The sequence below is a fragment of the Brienomyrus brachyistius genome, chromosome 24, assembly GCF_023856365.1.
Source record: "Brienomyrus brachyistius isolate T26 chromosome 24, BBRACH_0.4, whole genome shotgun sequence".
NCBI classification, from domain to species: Eukaryota; Metazoa; Chordata; class Actinopteri; order Osteoglossiformes; family Mormyridae; genus Brienomyrus; species Brienomyrus brachyistius.
Window position 1 is genome coordinate 4,698,751 of NC_064556.1, and position 22,958 is coordinate 4,721,708.

The 22,958-nt window shown below is 45.5% G+C and overlaps 1 protein-coding gene across 2 annotated transcripts in view; it reads right to left on the reverse strand.

Moving 5' to 3' along the window:
* Positions 1-22,509, reverse strand: part of LOC125720217 (gamma-aminobutyric acid receptor subunit beta-2) — a 53,939-nt gene extending 31,430 nt beyond the window's left edge. For both annotated transcript variants that reach the window (XM_048995425.1, XM_048995424.1), the window contains exons 1-4: positions 22,358-22,509; positions 22,159-22,250; positions 21,333-21,400; positions 2,714-2,934 (exon numbers count right to left, since the gene is read on the reverse strand). In XM_048995425.1, the coding sequence (XP_048851382.1) occupies positions 2,714-2,934; positions 21,333-21,400; positions 22,159-22,250; positions 22,358-22,440 (464 nt within the window). In that variant the 5' untranslated portion in view covers positions 22,441-22,509. The remainder of the gene's footprint in view (positions 1-2,713; positions 2,935-21,332; positions 21,401-22,158; positions 22,251-22,357) is intronic.
* Positions 22,510-22,958: the final 449 nt, after the last annotated feature.

Consider the following 22,958-nt stretch of genomic DNA (forward strand, 5'->3'; position numbering starts at 1 on the left):
ACCTTCGCAGGTGGCTCGCCCTTGCGTGGGGCCTCCGGACTCCCAGCGCATAACACATTACGGCCGCTAAGTCACCAGGGCCAGAGTAATTAAATCCCCTCTCCTTCACCCAGGCCGGCAGATGGGAGCTCCTGAGTACCCCATCGCGTCATCGTTGGGCGGGCGGAGGCCGGATATAGTGGGGGGATGGGCGGTCTGGTGTACTCGGGGAATCCGTAATGCATGGTCCGAGCACGTGGGCAGTGCTCCGCGGGTCAGACCCCTGCGCCCGTGATCGGAAAGGATGTCAGATCAAATCTCAACTCTGTTGGGCCCTTGAGCGTGGCTTGATTGGGATTATAAATTAGCCCTGGACTTTGGGATCCCCTGCAATATCTTTGGCTGAGTAGGGGGGAGTCCCCCACGATGAATTCTGTTGGTCCACCGGGCTGGCCCGGTGTAGCAGATGGCCAGTCCATCTCTGAGAATGGCCTCTTATCCACCCCCAAAATACTCCAGGGACGCCGGATAAATGTCCTGACCCTGCCCTCGGATCCCAAGCTTCGCTCGAAATTGCATATAAGTTTGCGTGTGTCTCACCGGAAGGCTCTATGGGGCGCGTGCAAAAAAGGGATTCCAGTGCCTGTACTTGTGCAAATTGCAACCGAAGCACCGCTTCACCTTCAGCTCCACTCCCACATCCATCCTGCTGCCATCACCCCCCCTTGTTTTTTTCCGACACCCCCCCCCCCACCCCAACCCGGCCCCCACAACCATAGCGTGCTGCCATCTTGAGTGTCCAAGTCATCTCGTCAGATGAGGGCAGCTGGTCACGCTGAGCTTGACAGAAGTCCACGCATATAATTAGTTTACACAAATGTCCCCATGGTCGTCCTGCCAGGGAGCCTGCACGTGTCACCGCAGCCCGGAATGCTGTCTTCCCGAATAACCTCACAGCCGTCCGGCATCCATTTTGACCGGAAGATTTGACGTTTGTAAGAAGGCGAGGTCTGGACGGGAGGTGGAATACGTTCGCGTTCCCATAAACGGGATCGAGGAGGGACACTGGGTTGGAGAGCTGGGGTCACGGGCAATTAATTTTGCACTAGCAACAATAATCAAAGGCTGCGTTGCAAATATGTGATAGCATATGTGAACGATTCTGAACATGAGCTCGTTTGGATTCAGGCAATAGCTAGAGCAAAGCGCTGTAACGCTAGAGTGGTTTAGCGGGAATTGTTATGGGAAATGCATTATCCAGCTCCGAAGGGGCCGCCCTCCGCCTTTACCGTTACCTACATCAATCTTCCACCCAACCCATGGACAAATCTGACAACGGAATTATTTTAGCAGGTTGGGAAAGCACTGAATTACCATAGACGACTTAAATGATTATTACAAGTTTAACGGCTCGGTAAAAATGATTGGTTTCCATCAATAAAACTCGAGTCCCTAAGGGCCGGATTCTCATTCTCTCAACAGTGCAGATCGATTCATCCTGCAAAATTCTGCAAATAAATCATGTCATTGTTACTAATCTCTGCCTGATCCCAGATGTTTGCAAGAAAAAAAGTTTCCAAAATAATGTTTTCAAGTTCGGCCCGTAAATCAATACATACTCTTCATATCCCTCGGCTTTCGTCAAAAGCCTTTATACATATTTTTGCTGAGCTATGGGGAGATTGCTATACGATGACCATAATATTGTCATACAGCCCAAACATTTTTGTAATTTAATCCCCCTGGGTTGGACGTTGTAGTTGTTTTTGATAATCAATGAATCATTTTGTGAAACAACTAACTAATTGCTTTGCAAAGCATAATTACTTAGCAGCTCAAGTCAGATACGATCAAGAGGCAACATACGCCAAAACGAACGGCTCCTTTTGTTCCCGGCATCCAGACATAAGCAGAAACGTCATTAGCGCTGGACATTTACAGAACATAATGGTCGTTTGAAATATTGCCACAATTTCCATGTGAAAAAGACTATGGGATCTATGGGCTGGTGCTTTTTATTAGCCTCTGAACGAGACGTCACATCCACGAGCTAATGAGGCTGAAATTCAACTCTGACATCCATGAAGACTATGCCGTCGTGCCCTAATCCCTTAAGAGCACCCCAATCCACAGAATGATGCATCGTGGGTCCAGATGTGGCCAGTGCAGACAGGAAAGTGAAGCCGGTCTGCTTGTAACATATCTACATCTGTGCAAGTCTGAACTCAAACGTTGCATTCGCTTACAAATCTCCCTGATAAATTGCTGCACTATTGCGTATGCAGCATACATTTATATACATACCCTTCTCCCAAGGATTTTCAGGTTCATGGAAACTCCCTGATTGAAATATTAATTGGATTGCATATCCACAGGCTTCTTGGGGCCGCCCGTAATTTACATAGTCACAGAGCTCGCATGCACAGATCATAAGACACCTTGTTAGATAGCTACCACCACGTGATGCCTGATTTACATACGTGAATGCAGTGCATCAGCACCACCAGGCACTTTTATTGTGAAATGTCCTGGAAGGGTAAGTTAAAAAAAAAGGTTCAGCTTCAGATTTTGCCATTTGTGTCTTACGGGGGACAAGAAAACACTGGCCGAAAAAATTGATCACGACGCTGAAATGTGTTTCAGCGTCGTTCTGTAACCATGGAACTACACGGGAATAAGATGATTACATGCGAAAGCACGAGTCACGTCTCACGGGACCTCGGAGTGGCGATACCTCAAGCCGTAGAGCACGGTGCCGTCCGGGTGCAGCCGGATCATGCGGTTCTTCACCGTCACGCCGTGCACGAAGGACTTCTTGTCGTTCAGGAAGTAGGTGTCCGGGACCCAAAGCTGATCGGCTACTCGGTTATCCAGTGTGAGATTGAGGGGAATCTCCGAGTAGGACAGCCTCTTATCCCTCCAAGCCTGCTGGAAATACATCGTCAGCGTGTAGTCCTGCAAGAGAGAGCAGGTGTGAGGCAGGTTACTGGGCCCGCAGATGAGGTCGGCTGGGAATAAAATTACAAAACCAGTTTTCACTGGGGCACAAGTTATTTTTATATGAAACGATGTCATCTCAAAAGCGGCGGGATTAGTCTCGGATAAAGCCGGGGCGAACGATAGGCTCCTAGGAGAAGGGGAAGATCTGGAGAAGATCCTTCTGGGACCAATCAGTATGAGTCCTGCACGCCGCACCTTTGCCCCCTTGCCGCTAATAGGAAGACAGTTCCATAAAAATCGCTCTGTGCCATGTTACCCTGAGCTTGGGGGCTGTGTTTGTTTCCAGCTTAGCATATATATACTAAGTGGTTCTTTGTAAGAGAGAAGCTTTTGTTCTAAACATTGGGAGGCGGTGGTCCTCAGGAGTAAGAATCACAGTGGTGTTTGTTCAACGCAAAGATACACAAGGCCAACCTCGTTTAAGCGTGCGTTCGAATGGAGCGGAGTAGTCTTCGCTTGTATTCGGTCGTTTTAAGTGTTTGAAGTTTGTAAAGCACTTTATAAATTAATTTTGCTTATTTACTTAACACAGGAATCGCAGGAACACACTGTATCATTTAAACAGTCCGGAGGAATTCAGAATATCTCGCTCCTCTTTTGCCATTGGTGTTCTGCTTTGCGAGTTCTACGGCCGCGTACGACGCCACGTGGAACACGATGCCGATCGCTGTTGCCAGGACGACATACGAGTAAACCGGCTCAGCCAGGATCACAAAATGGCTTCAGACTGTGGCAAAGAAATTTGACTGAATATGATGACAAAAATCAAGCGTTTTTAACAGATTTTTTTAGCTCATCCTGCCTCGAAACAATAGCTGAAAATACGGCAATCATTCGTCAAATGCAAGACTTGCACTCTGTTGTGTGTGACCCATACTCAACCCTTAAACAGAGCCAAGACCACAAAATGACATTCATCAACGATACAACTAACCAGAATCCCCAGTCACTCCTATATTCTGACTGGCTTATCAGCCACTGCCGGTCTTCCATTGGTTGACGGATAGCACAGGTTTAAGCACAGCAAAAAAACACGTGTTCCTGCATCAGTACTGTTCGAGAGCTGCTGTGTAGTTAATCTTCAAGCTGCGTTATCAGAGCTGCTAAATAATTATTATATTTTGTCATGTCGCCTAATCCAATGTCTCCATCAGGGGAATACGAACGAATATTGGCACCAGGGGGGGCACTTCTCACCCGGCTGTTGGGAGAGGGTGGTGGTGGCAGTGAAACGCTCTCGAATTTCCTTCTATTTGGGACCTGGAATAGCAAACAGTGATGTTGGCTGTGTGTCTCTACTGCATTGCGGTGTGAAGATCCCATATGGACACTTAGGGGTCAAATCCAACTGGAATGTCGGTTTGCCCAATTTCGCTTCGACTAAAATACCGAAGCCCGCAGAAGTGCGTTGTGCTTCCTATCCTGCTTTTTCCTGCGGCAGAGGGATGCACAGACCCGGGGAATATAAGGAAAGAACTACGACGCTTTCAGAGTGAAGGAAGATCGCAGGCTACTACGGACGGAGAGCGAATGGTCCACCTACTGAAAAGGAACTGGCGTAAACTGGCGGGAGGATGACAATCATCACCTCTCGTTCATTCCTCTGTTTCTTCATGCTTGTTGCTGTAGGTAAAAGGTAATCACTGGAATTCCAGACTTCCTCCCCAGCCATTTTGGGTGTTTCTGTAACGGGGCTGTTTAACATAAAGGTTGTTTTATATCTACAGATGGTGACTCGGTTTCTTTCTCACCATCACATACTTCAAACCATCAAAGCCCATCAAAACTCCTGCCCTGGCTTCTCCCAGACCCACTATGCATTCAGAAACAGGACTTGTATTGTGTGAGGGTCTTGTGACGGTGTGGCACCCAGTACTGAGCTGTTTGGTGCGACGTGAGAGTTCTGAGGGAGGGGTCAGGCTGGTAACTAATCGTATAAGTATGAACTAAGCTCTATGATGGGATGGCGTGGCATCCTAGGTTATTCCCTGCTTTGCGCCCATAGATTTCGGGACAGGCTCCATAATAGGACAAACGGGCACAGAAGATGTATGTATGGATGGATGGAGTTATGCAGTATTTCTGTGTCTTCGCAATGCTGCTGGTTAAATGTGCTTCAGAGAGGCAAACCGGCACTTAAGCGAAATACTCGGGCTCCCCGTAGAACCAGACGCCAGCTGGAGTGGGATCAAGATCTGCCAGCCCGGAATGGCATCCGCCGCATGGTGTCCAAACGCTAAGGACACCTACGCTCCCTGCGAACGTGCGCACGGCCGGCGGGAGTCACACGCAGACCACGTGTCCCCTTTCAAGCTTCCCAGGCGAGGAAGTCAGCCAGGACCCAAGGCGTAGCTCTCAAAACTGTTCCTGGGGGGGGGCGGGGGGGGGGGGCTAATCCGGCCCTAACTACCCCTGTCATCCGTTTCATGGTAGAGGCGCCAGAGACAGGGACATAAGAAGGCATAAAGAAGCCCAACGACCGCGATGCAAACTCTAACCGGGCCCATGACACACTTCCCGTCTCTACGGAGGTCTTCCTGTTTGGAGTCTCTCACGCTACGAAGCATCAGCCTTTAGGCCACTAGCCAGGGGCGTAGACAGAAGTTCTGGGCCCCCCTGACAAAATGTCACCTTGGGCCTTGTATTGTTTTATAATTTTACATATTCGAAGGCCCCCCAAATTCTGCCAGGGTATCCACACCCCTCCAACACCCAAAACACTGCAAGCAAAACCTTGATATATATTTTCCCTCTTTGTTAACAGAAACTGTATTTAAAGCATTAGTACCATAATAGTTTCAGGAGAGTGACTGAAATGACATGCCGTCCCACAACACGCACACCCTACAGTCAGTGAGACCTACAGTCTGTCTATGTTATGTCCTTGAATAACAATGTTTTGGTCAAGGTGTTGGTTTTTAGACTGAAACAGCCCGAATGGTGAGTACTATCAGGGGAACAATTGTGTTTTATTCTGCTCCACGGCGCCCCCAACAGTTGATGGTCTAGGATTAACACAATTCAGCCAGTCCAAAGAGGTTAATGACTGATTCCTACCACTTTCTGCTCATGTTTTTCCACAAGCATATTTTTCCTCCCATAACTGAGATCCCATTAATTTAAAAATACACTAAAGTTGAAATAATTTCATATTTTAGATGCAGTACATACTCGTTAGGAACATATCCCAGTCGTTGCATCGGTGCGATGCAAATGAACACACACAAGCGCTAAAGTGATTTAAAAAGTCGGAATAGATCATGCAGCTGGCCAGAGGTGTTGTTGCCACTCTGGTTAATTTATACTCCTCCCCCCTCCCCATTTACAGCCAAAACTACCTTTAATTTTGGGGGGGCGGGGGAGTTGTCAAAAAAAATATGAAAGGAACTTTTCTGGAACATTCTGTCTCAGGACGGTTGACTACGAGTAAAACTGCCGCGTCTATCAGGATGTTAATTATGAAGTTTCGTCGGTACCCTGGATATGGGGGCGCAATACAGAGGCTGGGTGGTGTAATGTTCTTCTGCTGGAGGACAGCCGTGTCATTGCCTGCGTGGGCCAAAACCCCGCATGCCTGTTTCAGGATCTCTTCCCCATTAGTTCTGCCTTAAATTCTGCTCTTTAGCTGCCACGCGTGGGGACCTTCTCTTGCATTACTGTGGCATGTTCTGCCTGTAATTGGATATCTGGCCAGTAGCTTATATCAGATACTCTGCTATCCCAGATGACCGTGATATTTTGGTTTCATCAGTCAACGGGAATATCTTTAAGGAATTGATGACGGAGCAGACGCTGTCATACAGAGGTGTGCGCGTGTCTTCTGGTCTATTCCCCTCAGGGCATATAGACCAAATCGGCCCCCTATCTAATAACTGAACCTGACCCACAGACTCCCACATACAGCAACTCCTGAACTGGACACCTTCTGGAAACGTCCTTCTTACATAAATCCCACCGAAATGTACACCCTACATTTGCTCCCTGGATAATGAAAGGACCGGAGTGTGGCTAGCCGGCTTACGATTCCGTGAAACTTCACGCAGACAGCTGGGAAGAACGAGGCCAGTCCTGTCCTCTTTGGGACCGCCATGTTCCGGTCTGCTCTGTGAAGCACCATCCACACGGATCATGTGCATTCCGGGCTACCGTTAATGGCACGCACTCCTGGAAAAAAATGATACCCCTGAAGAAGCAATATTTCCTCCCTGCTGGAGTGACCTAAAAGTGAAAGGGGTTTAGGGACTGGTCGAGATTGGGGAGAGGGAGGGGAGACGTCAGGTGGTTCAGCTCTCAAATTGCGCCTCTTCAGATCGACGGGCCGGGAGTGAACTCTGGACGCGGCCCGCGACTGGAACGTAATCTCTGAGGACCCGGAGAGGCTTTCACAGCTGAAGGGAGCAGCTTTGCATGAGCCATCCGGTGCCTGAGAATCTCACTGTGATCCACAAACAAATCCGCAAAACACAAGCGCAGGGGACATCCATCTGTCCGTCCATCCATCCATCCGTCCATCCGTCCGTCCAACCCATCCACCCGTCATCAATCACCCAATGCATGGTCGTGATGGAACAAATTTCCAAAACTCACTCAGTCTACTGGATACTTCTGTGATCTGGAAATTTAAAGCAAGTTCTTTGGCGTACGCCAGGACTGGGTGAGTCGTCAAATCAAGTCTTATGCAGTTATAATTTTAACTGCCACATATCAATAAGGTGATTTATTGACTTATGATAAGTTATGCTTATAATACTGCCTCTCCACTGATGCATTATCCATCCAGCCATGAATATATCATAGAATTATAGCACATTGAGTGAAATGGTCCAAAAAACATGCAGTACAACGTGGGAAGACACTGCTGCCTTCCAGTGCCCCCCCCCTCCCCCCAGTGCCCCTGTGCAGCAACTTCAAACCAGGCTATAACTTTAGCGTCATTAAAATGTGAGTGGAATTCATTGCTACAAAAACAGAGAATCTTACGTCCAAGGTTTAGGTCATACAACACGAGGCTGACCTAGTCTATTGTTTATAAGCTCGTTCGACAGTTGAATCTCTTGTTTTGCGCAGTATTTCTCATATTTTCCTCCCGAATCAACTTGCCAACCTTCAAGCCCACATCCTTCATCATAACTGTACCGACGGCTCTGCTGTAAAAATGCAGAAATATATTCAGGGAAAAACATTTTTAGAAATGCCCCGTCTAGCCCCGCCTCCTTCAAAGCCTGAAATGTGTTCTCAATCCGTTTCGGCAAAACAAAAAAGCATGCAGATCGGTACGATGACTCACTCGCTAAAGAATACCACTCGGCCTCCTTCATTTCTTTCACTCCTTCCCCTTAGTTACTCCCTTAATCGCTGCTGCAGCCTAAATAATTGAAAAGCAGGGGGTTGTTTTTGTGTGGGATTTGGTGTGGCTGCTTTTGCAGACTCTTGCCCAGAAGCACCTTACTTTGCATTCAGCTCATTCTCCTTCTCACTTGTTTTGGTCTCGGACAAACCGGGAACTCAGTGCTTCTGTGACTCTTAAAGACTGGAGTAATATCAGACAAGAGCACCGGCCTCAAAATATTAACTTATATATATTTTTTTGACTATGAGGCTAGATGTTATGTACAAACAAAACACGTTATACCTTTGGGGTCTTATAAGCCCATGTGGGCTGGGCAAAGTATGTGCAATACACAATAATAAAGAATCCATTCATTCATTCGAAGTATATGTAATATCTGACATGCTGATGCATACACAAAATATAATTTTGCGAAACAATTATAATTTTTAAAAATGAAGGGTATAAAAAGAAACCAGGCTGATACCGGATATTTGAAAAACACTTTTTCCTCACCTATAAAAATTTTACTCTTTCACTGCAAAGAAAAACACCATATATGTGGTGTGTTGAGGCTTTGTGATGACATGCTGAGATGGTAGAATGGCAGAGGTCTCAGAAATGACATGCCAAGTGAGACCTGCTTCTTGTACCATCTGTTACTTCGCAGCCACTCTAAGCACTGTCAGGACGTCCACGGAGATGCGGTCGTAGATGTTAGGGCTGCTTGCACGAGCGCCGAAGCTCCGATTTGCTGACGTTCCAAACAGGAACAACCCTTTCTGTATAATTCTTCTGTAGTCGCACCACCAGCAATCAGACAATTCCACAAACATCCCCCCATCTTCCATGAGTACATATGCAGTGCAAGGTCTCAGTGGCACTGAGTTAGACAAAGGGGACACCTTGGATGGGATGCCAGATCATTGTAGAGGAATACAACAGGAGGGAGGAATCCTTCTTGTCACTCATGATGGAAATTCTGGTATATTTTAACTCCTTACACAGAAGAACTGTTATTTTAAGGGGAATTCTGGTGAAATGGACATTTAAGGTAGTACACATAGATGGATGGATGGATGGATGGATGGTTGGATGACTGGATACAAGGGCATAACTTTAAGTATTGGGGAGGGGTTCAGGTCTCCACCCACTTAAGGTGTCCGGGGGGTTGTATTAGCTGGTTTTGATTATTGGGGTGATTACAACAAATTAACCCCTCGTAATTTACTTCCATGGATGGATGGATGGATGGATTAGATATGCTTCCATATATGGAACAGGGTACTGAGTAAAGGCTGTGGAAATGACAGAAGCCCTTTATCAGTTTTCAACAATGAGGTGAGAGACCCAAATCCCAAATGCACCGATGCTCATAATGATTAATCACGTGACTACAAGTCAACACAGACAATCTGCTGCTTGACAAATCACTTCCATTACGAGGAGGGAAACCAGAGCAAAACTGATCCCAATCTCGGGCTGCAAAGTTATGACATTATGGATGATCTTTTGGAGCGTAATGGATAAGGGGTTCGGGGACACGTGTCTTTCTTGTGACATCTTGTCGTGGTGCTTCTGCACGCACCCTGTCACTCCCGCACCCTCTGACTCGCACGAGGACGTGTTCGCGAGCCCCCTGTCCTGCAGCGATAACGCGACGTCTGAGAATAACGGCAGGCGACTCATTTGCGCTCAAGTCTATAAATGTTATCTTGATTAAATTTCTAAAAATAAACACTCTTACGCGAACCGGAAAAAAAGTGCCATCCCACTTCCCGAAACAGTGAGCTGATGTGCGGCAAACATTGTTTTTCCGCTTGACTGTCTCTCTAAACTTGGGGTGAACTGAGAGACGCTAAGTAGGATTGGAAATGTCATGCAGAGCCCGTGCGGAAGCAGGCGGGGTCATTTCTGCCCCACTCAGCTCCTTATTTACTGATGAAGAGATTAGACAGACAGACAGATAGACAGACAGATAGATAGATAGATAGATAGATAGATAGATAGATAGATAGATAGATAGATAGATAGATAGATAGATAGATTGATTGATTGATTGATAGATTTTTTTTCTCCCCTTCGTCTAAATTACTCGCCTGAGACGAGTGGGGGAGCTGATTTTGCAGACCTAAATCCCGCCTACATTCCTGTGGGATAGACTTCATGCCTCCCTCCCCCCACATAAGTTGTTGGATGGATGGATGGATGGATGGTGGTTCTTCTTTTTTCTCCTTCATCTTATTATTATTATTATTATTATTACTGAAAGAAGGTGAAACGCAAGGTGGGCGGTTAAGTGAGGAGGACTGGCGCATAAGAACCCCACCCCTGCCTGGTGAATAGCTAAACACCCACCGGGCACTCCAACATGCGCGACGCCAACGGTGTGAAAAATTAAAATAATTATAAATAAAAAAATAAAAAGGCAAGCTTTCTGGAGCACGGAGAGTAGCACCGATGCCGATTAACCCACTTTCGTTTGTCACCCCGCCTAATCCGTTTCGCAGCGCAGGCTGAGCCATTATCAGGCGCGGAGAGCGGACAGGTGGGAGATTATCAATGCGCAACGTGGCGCGCACGCAGGAGCGCGCCGGGGCGCGGCCGCGTTAGAAGCGGCGCTGGAGTCCGCGCTCTGCCTCTCCGCGGAAAACCGGCCATTTAATTCCAGCCGCAAACACCGGTATCGTTATTAACTGCCCCGAGGGGAGGCGAACCGAGAAACAGCGACGTAATGAGCTAAGTTACGACACACTGTCAGTACCGGCGACATCGTCGCTACCTCGGCCCCGGGCGTGCAGGCATTTATGTGACTCTTTAGACGAGCGTGAGCGCGCACCGAGACAATCCATCAAAGAACAATTTAGTTTGCAAAATGCCATAGGGTCTCCTTATGCATTTTGCAGTGGTATTATGTGTCAAGGTACAAGAATAAGCCATTCAGCCCCTCTGCCACCTGGACACCCCCCGTCCAATCTGCACCACACTCAGTCGTTTATCATGTTCTGCACCGTAACACACAAAGTACACGCACAGACCTTCATCTGCTTTCATTCCATATGACAAAAACATAAACACCTTTCCGCACCTAAAAATGTCGGCCATGTGCCAAATCCTTTAAGATTGGCAGTGGTGGGTGACATTAAGGAACACTATCAGATTTCCATAAAAACGATGTTTAGCAGAAACTACAAGCCTGTAAATCCATAAATTGCAGTTATAATGTTATTCTCTCTATGATATTTCAGACAGATATTATTTAAGCGATGATTTCCATGCGGTAGAGTCAGACAAGGTTCTGCTGATCGTGGGGGAGGGGGCTCAGGAAATTTTGCCGATCGGGGGGCTAATTTTGAGAAACTCTTAAGCAAACTTTTGTGAACAATTTTTTTAGCATTTTTTTTTGCGTGCCTACCGTATGTGTCTGATCAGTAATTGTTTTGGGGGGCGGCGGCGGCGGGGGGGGGGGGGGGGGGAGGTGTAGGGGTGGGTTGTGTTTTACTGCGTGGCTACTTGTCTGCCACACAACCACGCATCTGTAAAATAGCCCTATTTTTGATTTTGACAGAAAGACAACTTTGTTACAAAAGTTTATGCAAAATAATATTTCCAATTAACTTTCCGCTGGTGGTAAGTAATTTGAAGCTAGCAGCTACGTACCATCATGCTAAGACGCAGCCAGCTGTGTTTTAGTATTTCTGTTCCATTTCTGAGCTCGTTTCTTTAAAATAGAGAAAGAGGCTGAACTTTTACAGGAAGTGACTCAGCAGCAGGGGTGTAAAATACATATTCCCATTTACTTACTGGCTTGAACACTGAACCAACAACATAAGTCTATTTTGGGGCGTTTTTTCCGGTTTTCTATTTGCAATAGGAAACAACGTGGTTCGGCTTCCTGAATTATTATTATTTTTTAATGTTTACTGTGCTTGTGAAACATCAGAGGTCCGAAGATCTAGAACATCAGGCCCAAATCGAACCTGGAGCCAAAGTCCGTCTTAAACTTCAGTAATCAGTTTTCCCAGAGTGAAGAGAGCAGCATTACATTTTTATTAGCAGAGTGGTTGTTCAGGTCGCATAACACATAACAAAATATAAATGCTAAGAAAATAATAAATAAATGGAAAATTAACACACAGAGTTAAATTCATTGCAAATGTAACGTACCCTTGCCAAGAACTTTGGAAGTAAAACTGATAACATACATATGTTATAAAAGTAAACCAAACCACAAAATGCATTGCAAACACCAGACTGTATATTCATGTAAATTATGAATATGGAATTGCAAGCATGAATACGAAATAATGCATTGAAATTGAGTTGTGAATATTCATGTATTGAAAATGCAAATTACAAAACTTAAGATACATATTTGAAATATTACCCATTCCTGGGAGTACCTGAGAGAGAACCGTGCATCTCTCGGCATTTAGTTTGGAACCCAAGAGGAAGTGCCAGGTGGTTCCAGATGGTAAGTGAAACATCATCGGGCTCTACTTAGATCTCAATATGTTTAATAGTGCTAATGCAAACAGTACACAAACCAGACATTTAATGGGTAAGCATTACTGGAGTTGCAGGCCATTCGGATTAATAGGTAGAACTCGCCAAAGATACAGGACCCATGCAAAAATGCATTATGACTCATTAAAAGATATTTGTTTGATGGAAATGAACAAGCATTGCCGAACGTTTAATTAAAAGCCGTGGCAGGAAACTGGAGTGAACTCAATTTCGGTGCTGGAGATCCACGGCTGTTTACAGCGCTTCTGATCAGAGACCTTTCAAGACCAGGAGAGGAAAGACGGAGAGAGTGCCAAGCAGAACTACAATTATATTTATTTACCAGGTGCTTTTGACCAATGCGACAAACAAGAAGTGGATCGGAGAGCAGAGAGCAACTGAAGCAGGATCGACTCTAGGTGAGGGGCATGAGAGGGGCCTTAATTCATATGGTGGGCGGCAACCCATCCTTGGCCAATGATATGTTTTCAATCGGTGAGTGACAGGAGAGGGGGCACTCTGGCGGCCAATCAGCTTTCAGTTTGGGCCAATGCCCCTCTGGCCCCGCCCCTGTATACGCCCAGAAACTGGAGCTAGAGGCTCACAATGACAGGGGCTTAAGAACAGCACTAATGGCAGACAAGATCGAGAGAGAAATTTCAAATAGCTAAAGTGAAGCCAAGATATTGAGTAAATCCTTGATGGCTAATGGCCTTAGCGAACAGGCAGTGTGGGTCACATCTTGCAGCTTCCAACACAATCCCATTCATCCGAGAAAACAATCTAAATGCTCCGAAATACATCCCGTGCATCCAGGAACCTACATTTATATCCCACAGGTTAGCGTCTCGCGTAAGAATATACCGTATTTATTACCTGTGAACCACCAGTTTCCATTCCAGTGCAGCATTTGAACATGGAAATGCTAAAAAAAACCTGCTTATTTCCCATTAAAGCTTGGCCCCGTTTGTAGCACATCCCCTATATAGCTACGTGCTAATTTCCCGCGCCTTCCCTAAACTCGAAGGATCGGCTTATGGATGGCAAACGTTGTCATTGTAGACTAGACAGCAGCAGGCTTTCATGTCTGTTAATCCCCAAGCCATCAGTTAACATTCATAAAATTGAGAAGGAACCGGCTGATTGGACGCTTGAACTACCAGATAGCCTATCAGTGTTTTACAATGCCGCTGAGCCTATCAGCGGGGTGCTTACGGTTCAGGTGCTAAAGAGGCCCCTGTCTTCTGCTCGCTGTCGACGTGCCGTTTTACAGCCAACTTTGTTTAATTAAACTCAGAACCGCTCGTTAGCAGTGATTGCAGATGATTGCATATCATCAGTAATTGACCCGGAATGTTCCCCCAGCTGAGGGTTGGGTGATTTACTGGAGGGTGTGGGTCATGACTTCCCAGCGACGTCGCCGTGTGCAATCCTCTGGGCTCCCTAGTAACTTCTGTACCACGGGGGGGTTCATCTAAATTCTTAATGACTCGGATCAAAAGGGTGGGACAGCATGGGTAGGTAGCACCTGGGCGTCATGTCGGCAGGGCTGGGGGATTCGATCCCACTTCCTCCGTCGGTAGATTTTTAGCATATCACCCTGCAGACCAAAGACATACAGGTAGGCAAACTGGCATCTTTTGATTGCCCCTGAAATATAAGTGTAACCTCCATTGGACTGGCACCTAACCCTAACCCTAACCCTCCTTCAGGGTGACTTAGGCCTTGTTCGCTGTGTTTCTTGCAAAAGATTGACCGTAACCCTGTACCCAGAACTGAACCCATTCTCATCAGAAATCAGCTTCTTTGCAACACTCGGGTAACGGGTTCTAAAACGAAAACAATTACAGACTAGAATCATTGCTCTTCCATCCATACATTTTCCAGCCACTTCTGCTGGTTGGGATTGCAGGGGGGATTCCTTGTTTATGTCAGAGGAAATTATTTATATAGGCTTTATTTCTATCCAATGGGGACCGCCTGAGACAGGAAGACTACGACATCAAGGGCTTCTCCGATTAGGAAGGACCCTAGACAAGCAAGCCTCCAACAGCGCGAAAGACGAACGAGGCACTTTCCGGGTACCTTAAAAGTCGGTGTAACTTTCGATTGATGAATCCATGACTGTTAAAATGGAAACTTCATCTGCCAACACGACGGTGTCGTCCCGGCATAATTGCCTCTCGAAATGAACACGCTGATATTGTCTCATTAGCCGAGATGATGAAAGCACCTACAGTGCTGCAGAGGTATATTATTTTTTTTTTCCCCCACATTGAATCAAAGCGGCTAAAATGAAACAAGGGAACAGGAGCTCAGAAGTTACTACTTGACATTAATTGCCGCCACAGACCGACTCGGAGCCTCCTGATGTCGAGAGTGTTTTGTATAATGCAGGCGGTCATGTGATCTCTCCCTCTGGCGCGGAGTGCTCCACTCCGCGCGACGGGAGAAGGCGCTTTAGCATTTTGTACCGTTTCTCTCCAGTCTCTCCGCTTCTGGCCGGGAAAACGTGCTTTGGAAGTAAAAGCGAGGACCCGGAATTTTCTGAGGCACTGCGGAAACTCAAGCCGCCGAGCCAAAAGCTCTCAGGTGAAGAGCAGCCCCTCGTTTAAAAATCAACGGACAGCCCGTCACGGTGAAAGTACCGACAGCAAAGGTAGACTACAATTTATTAGCCTTGGTTGGTTGTAGCAGTCTGATTTAACCCTTCACCTTCCCTCATCGGGACGTTCCCACGTGCAGGAATTCAAAGCAAAAAACATCTTTGCATGTTTACTTATTCAGCACTTGCATCCAGAGCAACCTACCTTTGAGACGGCAAATTGGCCAGACGCAAGACTAACTGGAGGGTTACGAGCCAACAGTGACGTTACGCAGACAACAGTGGGATTGGAACCAATGACCATCTGTTCACAAACATGGCATCCTGACCTGCTGAGCCACACCACACCCATGAAGACATGAAAAAGTATGGAGGAGGCACACAGGAGGTACAATCTATTCCTTGGGTCACAAGAAGGGCAGATGTCACATACTTGGATATAAGGCCAGAAATGAATGGGTCTTGTCTTAAAGGTGACTCTTGCCTTTGGCTCCCGCAGCCACCCAGCAGTCCCTGTCCTGGGCAGGCGCTCAGTGTGATGCCAGGCCCATTTTCCAGACGCAGACTGATCGTGACGATGCAGCACACAGCATTTGCAGCTGTCAGGCTCCCTGCGCTGCTTTCGAACCAGGATCTTACACAGGTCTCATAGAAGAATATATATCCTTCCAACTGGATTGTCAGCTGTCACTGTTATCACCAGGCAGGCAAAACAATGATGGGGGGGGTGTCTGAACATGCTCAGGTCGATACCCCCCTCGTTCACGTTCGATTCAGAACACGTGAGCCGGTGATACTGAATTTATTGAATGCTGACGACACGCGCCTTCGTTTCCAGGATCTGGCTTATTATGATTTCGTGGGGGGGAGGGGGGAGTATTAGGTGGAATGGAATTAAATGAGCCCCCGGGTTGAAATTGCGGCAAAGAACACAAGAGGTGGGGCCGGAATGGAACCCATGACCACAGATGTGTGAGGCCGGCCGAGGAAGCTGAGCTTTAACGGCTGTGAGGGGATGGAAACCTTTTAACGTCGATGTTTGTTGACGTGCTGCGGCTCACGTTACAGCACATGCACCAGACAAATGATCCTTAAAGCACTTTTTTCTAAATGCTTCTTCGGTTGGTCTGTGCTATTAGAAAGGTGTTCTTTTAAACGCCGACTAAAACAACAACATTAAGGTGTATCATTCCAGCAGAATGCTACAGTATATAGATTTTGTCTAGTATTTCGTTGCAGTTTGAAGAGCAGTAAACATGTAGAGTTCATGCTGTACTTAAGCAGCCATCTAGTACGTTTTGCAAACTGCCCCGATTGCTTTTCATAGCCATAATTCTGGACATAAAAACTCTTTCACAGCTTGACCAAAGGCACGTTTTGGGGGGTTATTTATGACTGTTTGATAAAATTGTTGGTAAATGCAACAATTTCAGGTTTGTTTTTTTATTTTATTTTTTAATATACCGATCATACAAAACAGCGACGATCCAAAATGGTACGACAAGGCAGCAACGGAGACAGGGTCAAAAGTCAATGGGAAGGGATGTTAAAAAGGCACTACAGCCTGAATCAATGTCTATTGGAGAATCATCCATCCATCCATCTATCCATTTTCCAAACCGCTTATCCTACTGGGTCGCGGGGGGTCCGGAGCCTATCCCAGAAGCAATGGGCACAAGGCAGGGAAAAACCCAGGATGGGGGGGCAGCCCATCGCAGGGCACACTCACACACCATTCACACACACACATGCATTCCTATGGGCAATTTAGCAAGTCCAATTAGCCTCAGCATGTTTTTGGGCTGTGGGGGGGAAACCGGAGTACCCGGAGGAAACCCCACGACGACATGGGGAGAACATGCAAACTCCACACACATGTGACCAAGGCGGAGACTCAAACCCGGGTCCCAGAAATGTGAGGCAACAATGCTAACCACTGCACCACCATGCCGCCCCTTGGGGGATTATGATGCTAGAAAATGAATATATCACTCAAACAGATACCACATTTTCACTAATACCGACCACGTCTATAAACGGAACCCAGATCCCACTTCGCAGCTGATGAACAAAACGTATGGCAGCTGCCACATTTGCCAGAATGTAGGGCCACGTTTAAAAAAAAAAAAAAAAAATCCACAAGAAGGCTGAGACAGTATCTGAACCAAATCCGAATGCCATTCCTTGGCAAAGCCTGGCTGAAAATGAAAGACTGCATCTGCGTTTCTGCGTTTCCGAGTCTCCGGATTCCGCTTCCTTATCCAGTAATCTTTGGAGAGGCTAGCTCCATTATATACGGCAAAATGGCAGATGCATTTAAAGAAGAAAAGGCTAAATGCTATGTGATAACATCAGGCGGGGAAGAATTGTAAGTTTAGATTCAGTGCCTTAATAAACGCTGCTCCAGTGCTGGGGTTCAGTCACCTTCAAGAGGCTAGGAGAAAATAAGCCCATTTTCTATTCTACTGTATCTCTCGAGTGTACAGATGTTCTTAAAAGCTCACTGTCGAAGATTAATTACATAGATAACAATTGAAGAGTCTAGATGGAGGGGAACGTTAATCGCTCGTGTTTCATGATGAATTCCATTTTTAAAAAGTGATTTAAAAAGTCACACCCAAAGATGTCCGGAAGGAAGGCCGGATGTGGAACCTGACAGGAGGTTGTTAGTTCTCTGAATGTTTTTCTACTTTCAGTATAGCGCCCGTAATCACTTTAGTGCTGTATTAATGGGTCAAAGCCTGAAGCGAGCTGGATGTTTTCTGGTGGAAATATAAATTCTATACATCTTAACTTAAATTGCAGACCAATATTTTTTTCGGTGGAACTATGATGCTGGTTCTGCATGAAATGAACGGCTGGTTCCCGTCAGGCTCTCAGAGCATCTTGTTCGTATATTTTTGCATGAAACGTTTTACAAGAGAAGCACATGCTTGTGCCCTGAAGTGGCTCATGGCACAGACCTTGGGCCGCTCACTTTCCAATTAACCATATTGGTTGTTCCACGCTAGTTGTTCTGTATGAGTTGGTTCTGGGTGCTTATCGCCTGAGCTCGGAATGCACGTGCCACCACACAAAGAGACAGAAGCAACAGACAGGACGACAAAAACAATCACAAATGTCTGGGTATCAAAACCGAAGTCATACGCTGCCCTTTGCTCTCCTCCCATTATGTTAGTCACTTTCTGTTACTCCGCCAAAACATCCAAAGAGAATGACCTAACCTCCAGCAGTACTTAGATCCCTGTGCCCACCCCCCCACCCCCCAAAAATAGCAGACCGTGATGTGAGGTCAGGCTCACACACACATTGAGCAGATATATCTAAGGCAGTCTCACAGCCCTAAGAGTTTTTGTGTGGAGTTTTTTTTTTTTTTATTTGTGCAAAATGTTACCAGCAGAAAGTGCATCTTTCAAAATTCCTCTGTATGGGGCATGAGGATCGAACGACTTTGAGTGAACAAAGAGGTCATCTAATCTAAAGCTCCTCCGCTTTCCATAAACCAAACAATGTAACTGGATCCAGTGAGTTTACATGGTTGGAGGCAAAGAGAACCAATACAGATACTTGTTTGCCAAGATCACTGGAGAGGTCAGTGTCAGGGCAGTGTCAGTGCAGTGTCAGTGCAGTGTCAGTGCAGAGTCTGCTCATCTGTCTACAGAGATGTGGTACGGATGTAAAGAAGAGCCCTACTTTAATCTTAACGCAGAGACTGTAGGGTCACAGATCAAAGGAGACTCCTTCTGTAGTGATTACCGGTGTCCCTCACTTAGGCTTGGGAAAGTCATCCTGGCAGTGCGCCCGGCAGCTGAAGTTCCGAAAAGAGAATTCAGGATGCAAGGAATCACTGAGCCGACGTGAAAAGCTGCTACAAGTATACATCGCAGGATGGAATTTTCAGCAGGCCTCTCGGGAATTTCATATGTATTCCTATCACAGGGAACCATTTCTGAGAGTGGTTTAACACTTTGTGGTAGGGCCGAGTCTGTTAGTGAATTATAGAGCTCTCTGTAACAGCTAAAATTATTACAAAGTAACACAGTAATACAAGACAATCCAACTCATGGAAAACATCGTAAGAGCTGGTCATGGATTGATTCTGAACTGTACAACAGTGCATATGGGTTGCTTTGAAAATCCGTCATTAGTCACGTACAAATGTGTCAGCTGTACTACTACGCGATGACTGCAGATGCTGGGTCTATGTTCAGGAATGAAAATAAAAAGAACAGGGATGGACCAATGAGAGATGTACGAGAGTTTCCTGCAATCTGGGATCACAGGATAAAGAGCTGAGGTCATATATTCAAAGTGTTGATGCCGATGTCATTATCTTTAAACAATAACCCAGCAGGATGTCCAAGCACAAAGACAAGTCCGTCAATAGGAGCCTGAACGTTAAAAGCATTTAGGTTCATATCCAGACTTTCGACATGGTTTACAGGGACACAGAGAGGCTGGACATCGTTTCTCTTGAATGTCACAAAGTACAAATGCTCATTACACCGAACATCATACGGCATGAGCTGTTTTCGGTGTCTTGTGTGGCAAATACTAAAAACTGCAAAATGGAATTAACACTATCAATGGACTTTTGCGCTAAACAAAAAAGAAATATAAAAACAATCAGTAGTCATGGCGACAATCATAGCAATTATAATAGTCGTACAGTCTTGAAGTCATTAAAAATCAATTATCAACAATAAGCAACAGATATAACATAACGTTGGTGCTGCAGCAACAGTGTTTCTCTGAATTTTACATACGCAAGTACAGCATGTGCACATGTCAAGCACCGGGATCCGAAATAAGTAAGTGGATGTATAAGATGCCTGGTGGGACACAAATTCTGAAACTGTTGTATTATTTTAGGTCAATAGTTCAGTTTTCAAAAGGCTTGAAGCATTCCAACTAAATTCCGTTATAAAATCCTTTAAAATCCCTTCCTATAATTAGATTTGAATTTAAAATTTTGATCAGGGAAAATAATGAATTTACTATAGATCACAGAACAATTGCATTAAATGATTAGACTGCAAATACCCACTAAATCCACTTAATACGTAAACAACGCTACAAAAATAAGGAGTAAAACCTAAAATAGACGTACAATTAATTTGGATTTTGGTGCATTCACCCACTCTACGCATGCACGCTTTTGACGTATGAATGTTGATTAATCGATCCGTTTGTAGGGAGATCAATGGTTAATTGCGTTTTCTATAACTACCACTAGGGGAAGCTGTTGCATGAGGCAAAACTTTGGCGGCTGTGAAGCACAGTGAAGTGCGGCGTCATTGAAACATATGTTCCCGCAAGTGTAACACTGGCTTCCGCCGTTCTAACGTGAAGCACCGCACGTCGGCTCGTCCCTTTATATTATTTCAGGCCATAAAATGTGAAATGCGTTGTGGTATTTCATAGGATTGACTTAACACTATGAATTGACCTTCAAGGAAGCCCCATTATGAAACACAGGAGATTGCTGGTATGCACGATCAGAAAAGCAATGTGTTACGAGTACGAGGGAACAAAATACATACACACACACACGTAGTGCTCACGTAAGCCGTGCAATTGTTTTTGAATGGCAGCGTATTTCCGTGGGTATTTCTTTATCTTCGTAATAAATAGCAATAGAATCAAATACGATCAAGTACATGCCACTTTGCTAGTGATTCAACAGCCCGGCGTAAGACGTTTCAAGGAGACGAGCCCTGTCTACCCCGGCCAGCCCTTACGAATGAATTAACGGTGCACCATCCAATACAGATAATGAGTGGGGGGGGAGGGGGGGGGGACAGTGCATCCCGTTTATGTTTGTATCTGCGTGATCTATACATTTCAGATGATGCCGGAAATTGTACCGAACGGAGGACTGGCGAGGTAAAGGTAACTGAATGGTGTACTTACCATATTGACTTCAGATACCATATCTATGCTCGCAATGTCTATATTCATTCCTACTCCCACCGGGGGACCTGCAAACCAACAAAAGGGTTTGGCAAAAAAATACGTTAATAACTTGTTCATTTATTTAAAATTCGCTATATTCAATGCAGGCGTTTCTGCTATGAAACAGCCCCATACGCCGTGCATTAGCCAATAATCTGTATCTCACCCGCATCCAGGTAATAAATATCCACTACATCGGTGAGTTAACGTCTGGTTGTGAATGCAATTGTTGATTTCTAAAATACTACACGATCTTTCTAATAAAATAAGAATGATAACACTATGGAAAACTACTTTCTCCCTTTCATAGAAACTATGTAGGTTATATAGATATTTTGCTTTCGCATGTTAAAACCACTGGTATTAACATCCTTAAAATTGCAATGGACATTTACAACCTGACCGTAACAGATGATCAACGTGTATTTTCGCATACAGTAACAGACAGATGCACCTCATAGCGGGTGGACTCAAAGATAATCGGTGTATTGCAAAAGTTGAATTCCGTATTAGATCGGTGCAAGTTTTCAAATGCCATCCTCATAAACTACGCATTAAAACAGCATACAATCCGTTGTGGTTTAAGCGATGTCTCTATAAAATGAACATTGTATGTTATCGGAAAGCCTGGCCCGCTACCTTCACGGTCGGAAGCAACGTGCACTTCACTTTAAAATGAGCTCTTGCATCTGGCAATTCACACAATTCAAGAAATAGCCACGCATGCTTATAAATAAAACACCATTGCATTAAATAAGTGTCTCTATTAAATGGTTTGATTTACCTCCAAAATCTGGCCTCAAGCGAATGTCATATCCTTTCAACAGTCTATCCACAGTTTCTTTGACGAGTGACATATTGCTAGGGTCATTGACACTAGAAGAAAGGGAGATGCATTCTTAGTTAAAGATGTTTCTATGTCCATTTACAAGTAATATATAGTACATGCACGCGGAGAAAGTACGAATCATCTAATCACTCACCTCTGCGCACAAACAACGGCCACGATTAAAGGAAAAGTCCAAATGCCGAAATAGCTTCTTTTTCTAATTCTCAGCATCGCCATAGTTTTGATATGATTTTGGATTTCAGTGAAGACAGACGAGGTCCAACTTATTCTTGCCAGTGCCGTAATTCCAATGTGGGGCGCATGCGCACACGCTACCACAACATCAAGGAGCAGCGGCTGCTGATGTTGGTGGTAGAGCAATTTCCCAGGCTGGGGGAAAATTTAAAGGGGAAAGCGAAGCATGGACCAAGCGGATCACAGGCGTCCAAAATACAAAAGAAGGGCAGAAAACAACTGATACATCTGCAAGCTGATACATTAGATGCATCTAACGCTGTAGATCTAAAAATTTCCAGTACGAAATTATTGTGAAACTGGTGTTCACTGTTTTTACATTTCACTTAATCTACCTCCCGTGGTCATATATTATCATTGAGACTAACCGGTGGGCAAGAAATATGAAACAAGCAAGCAGAGAAACAAACAGACAAACTTTTCCTTTTACAACAGCCGATGCGGGAGTCTGATTCATTACAGTATGCTGGTCCATGCTTGGGGGGGGGTGGGGGGGGCAG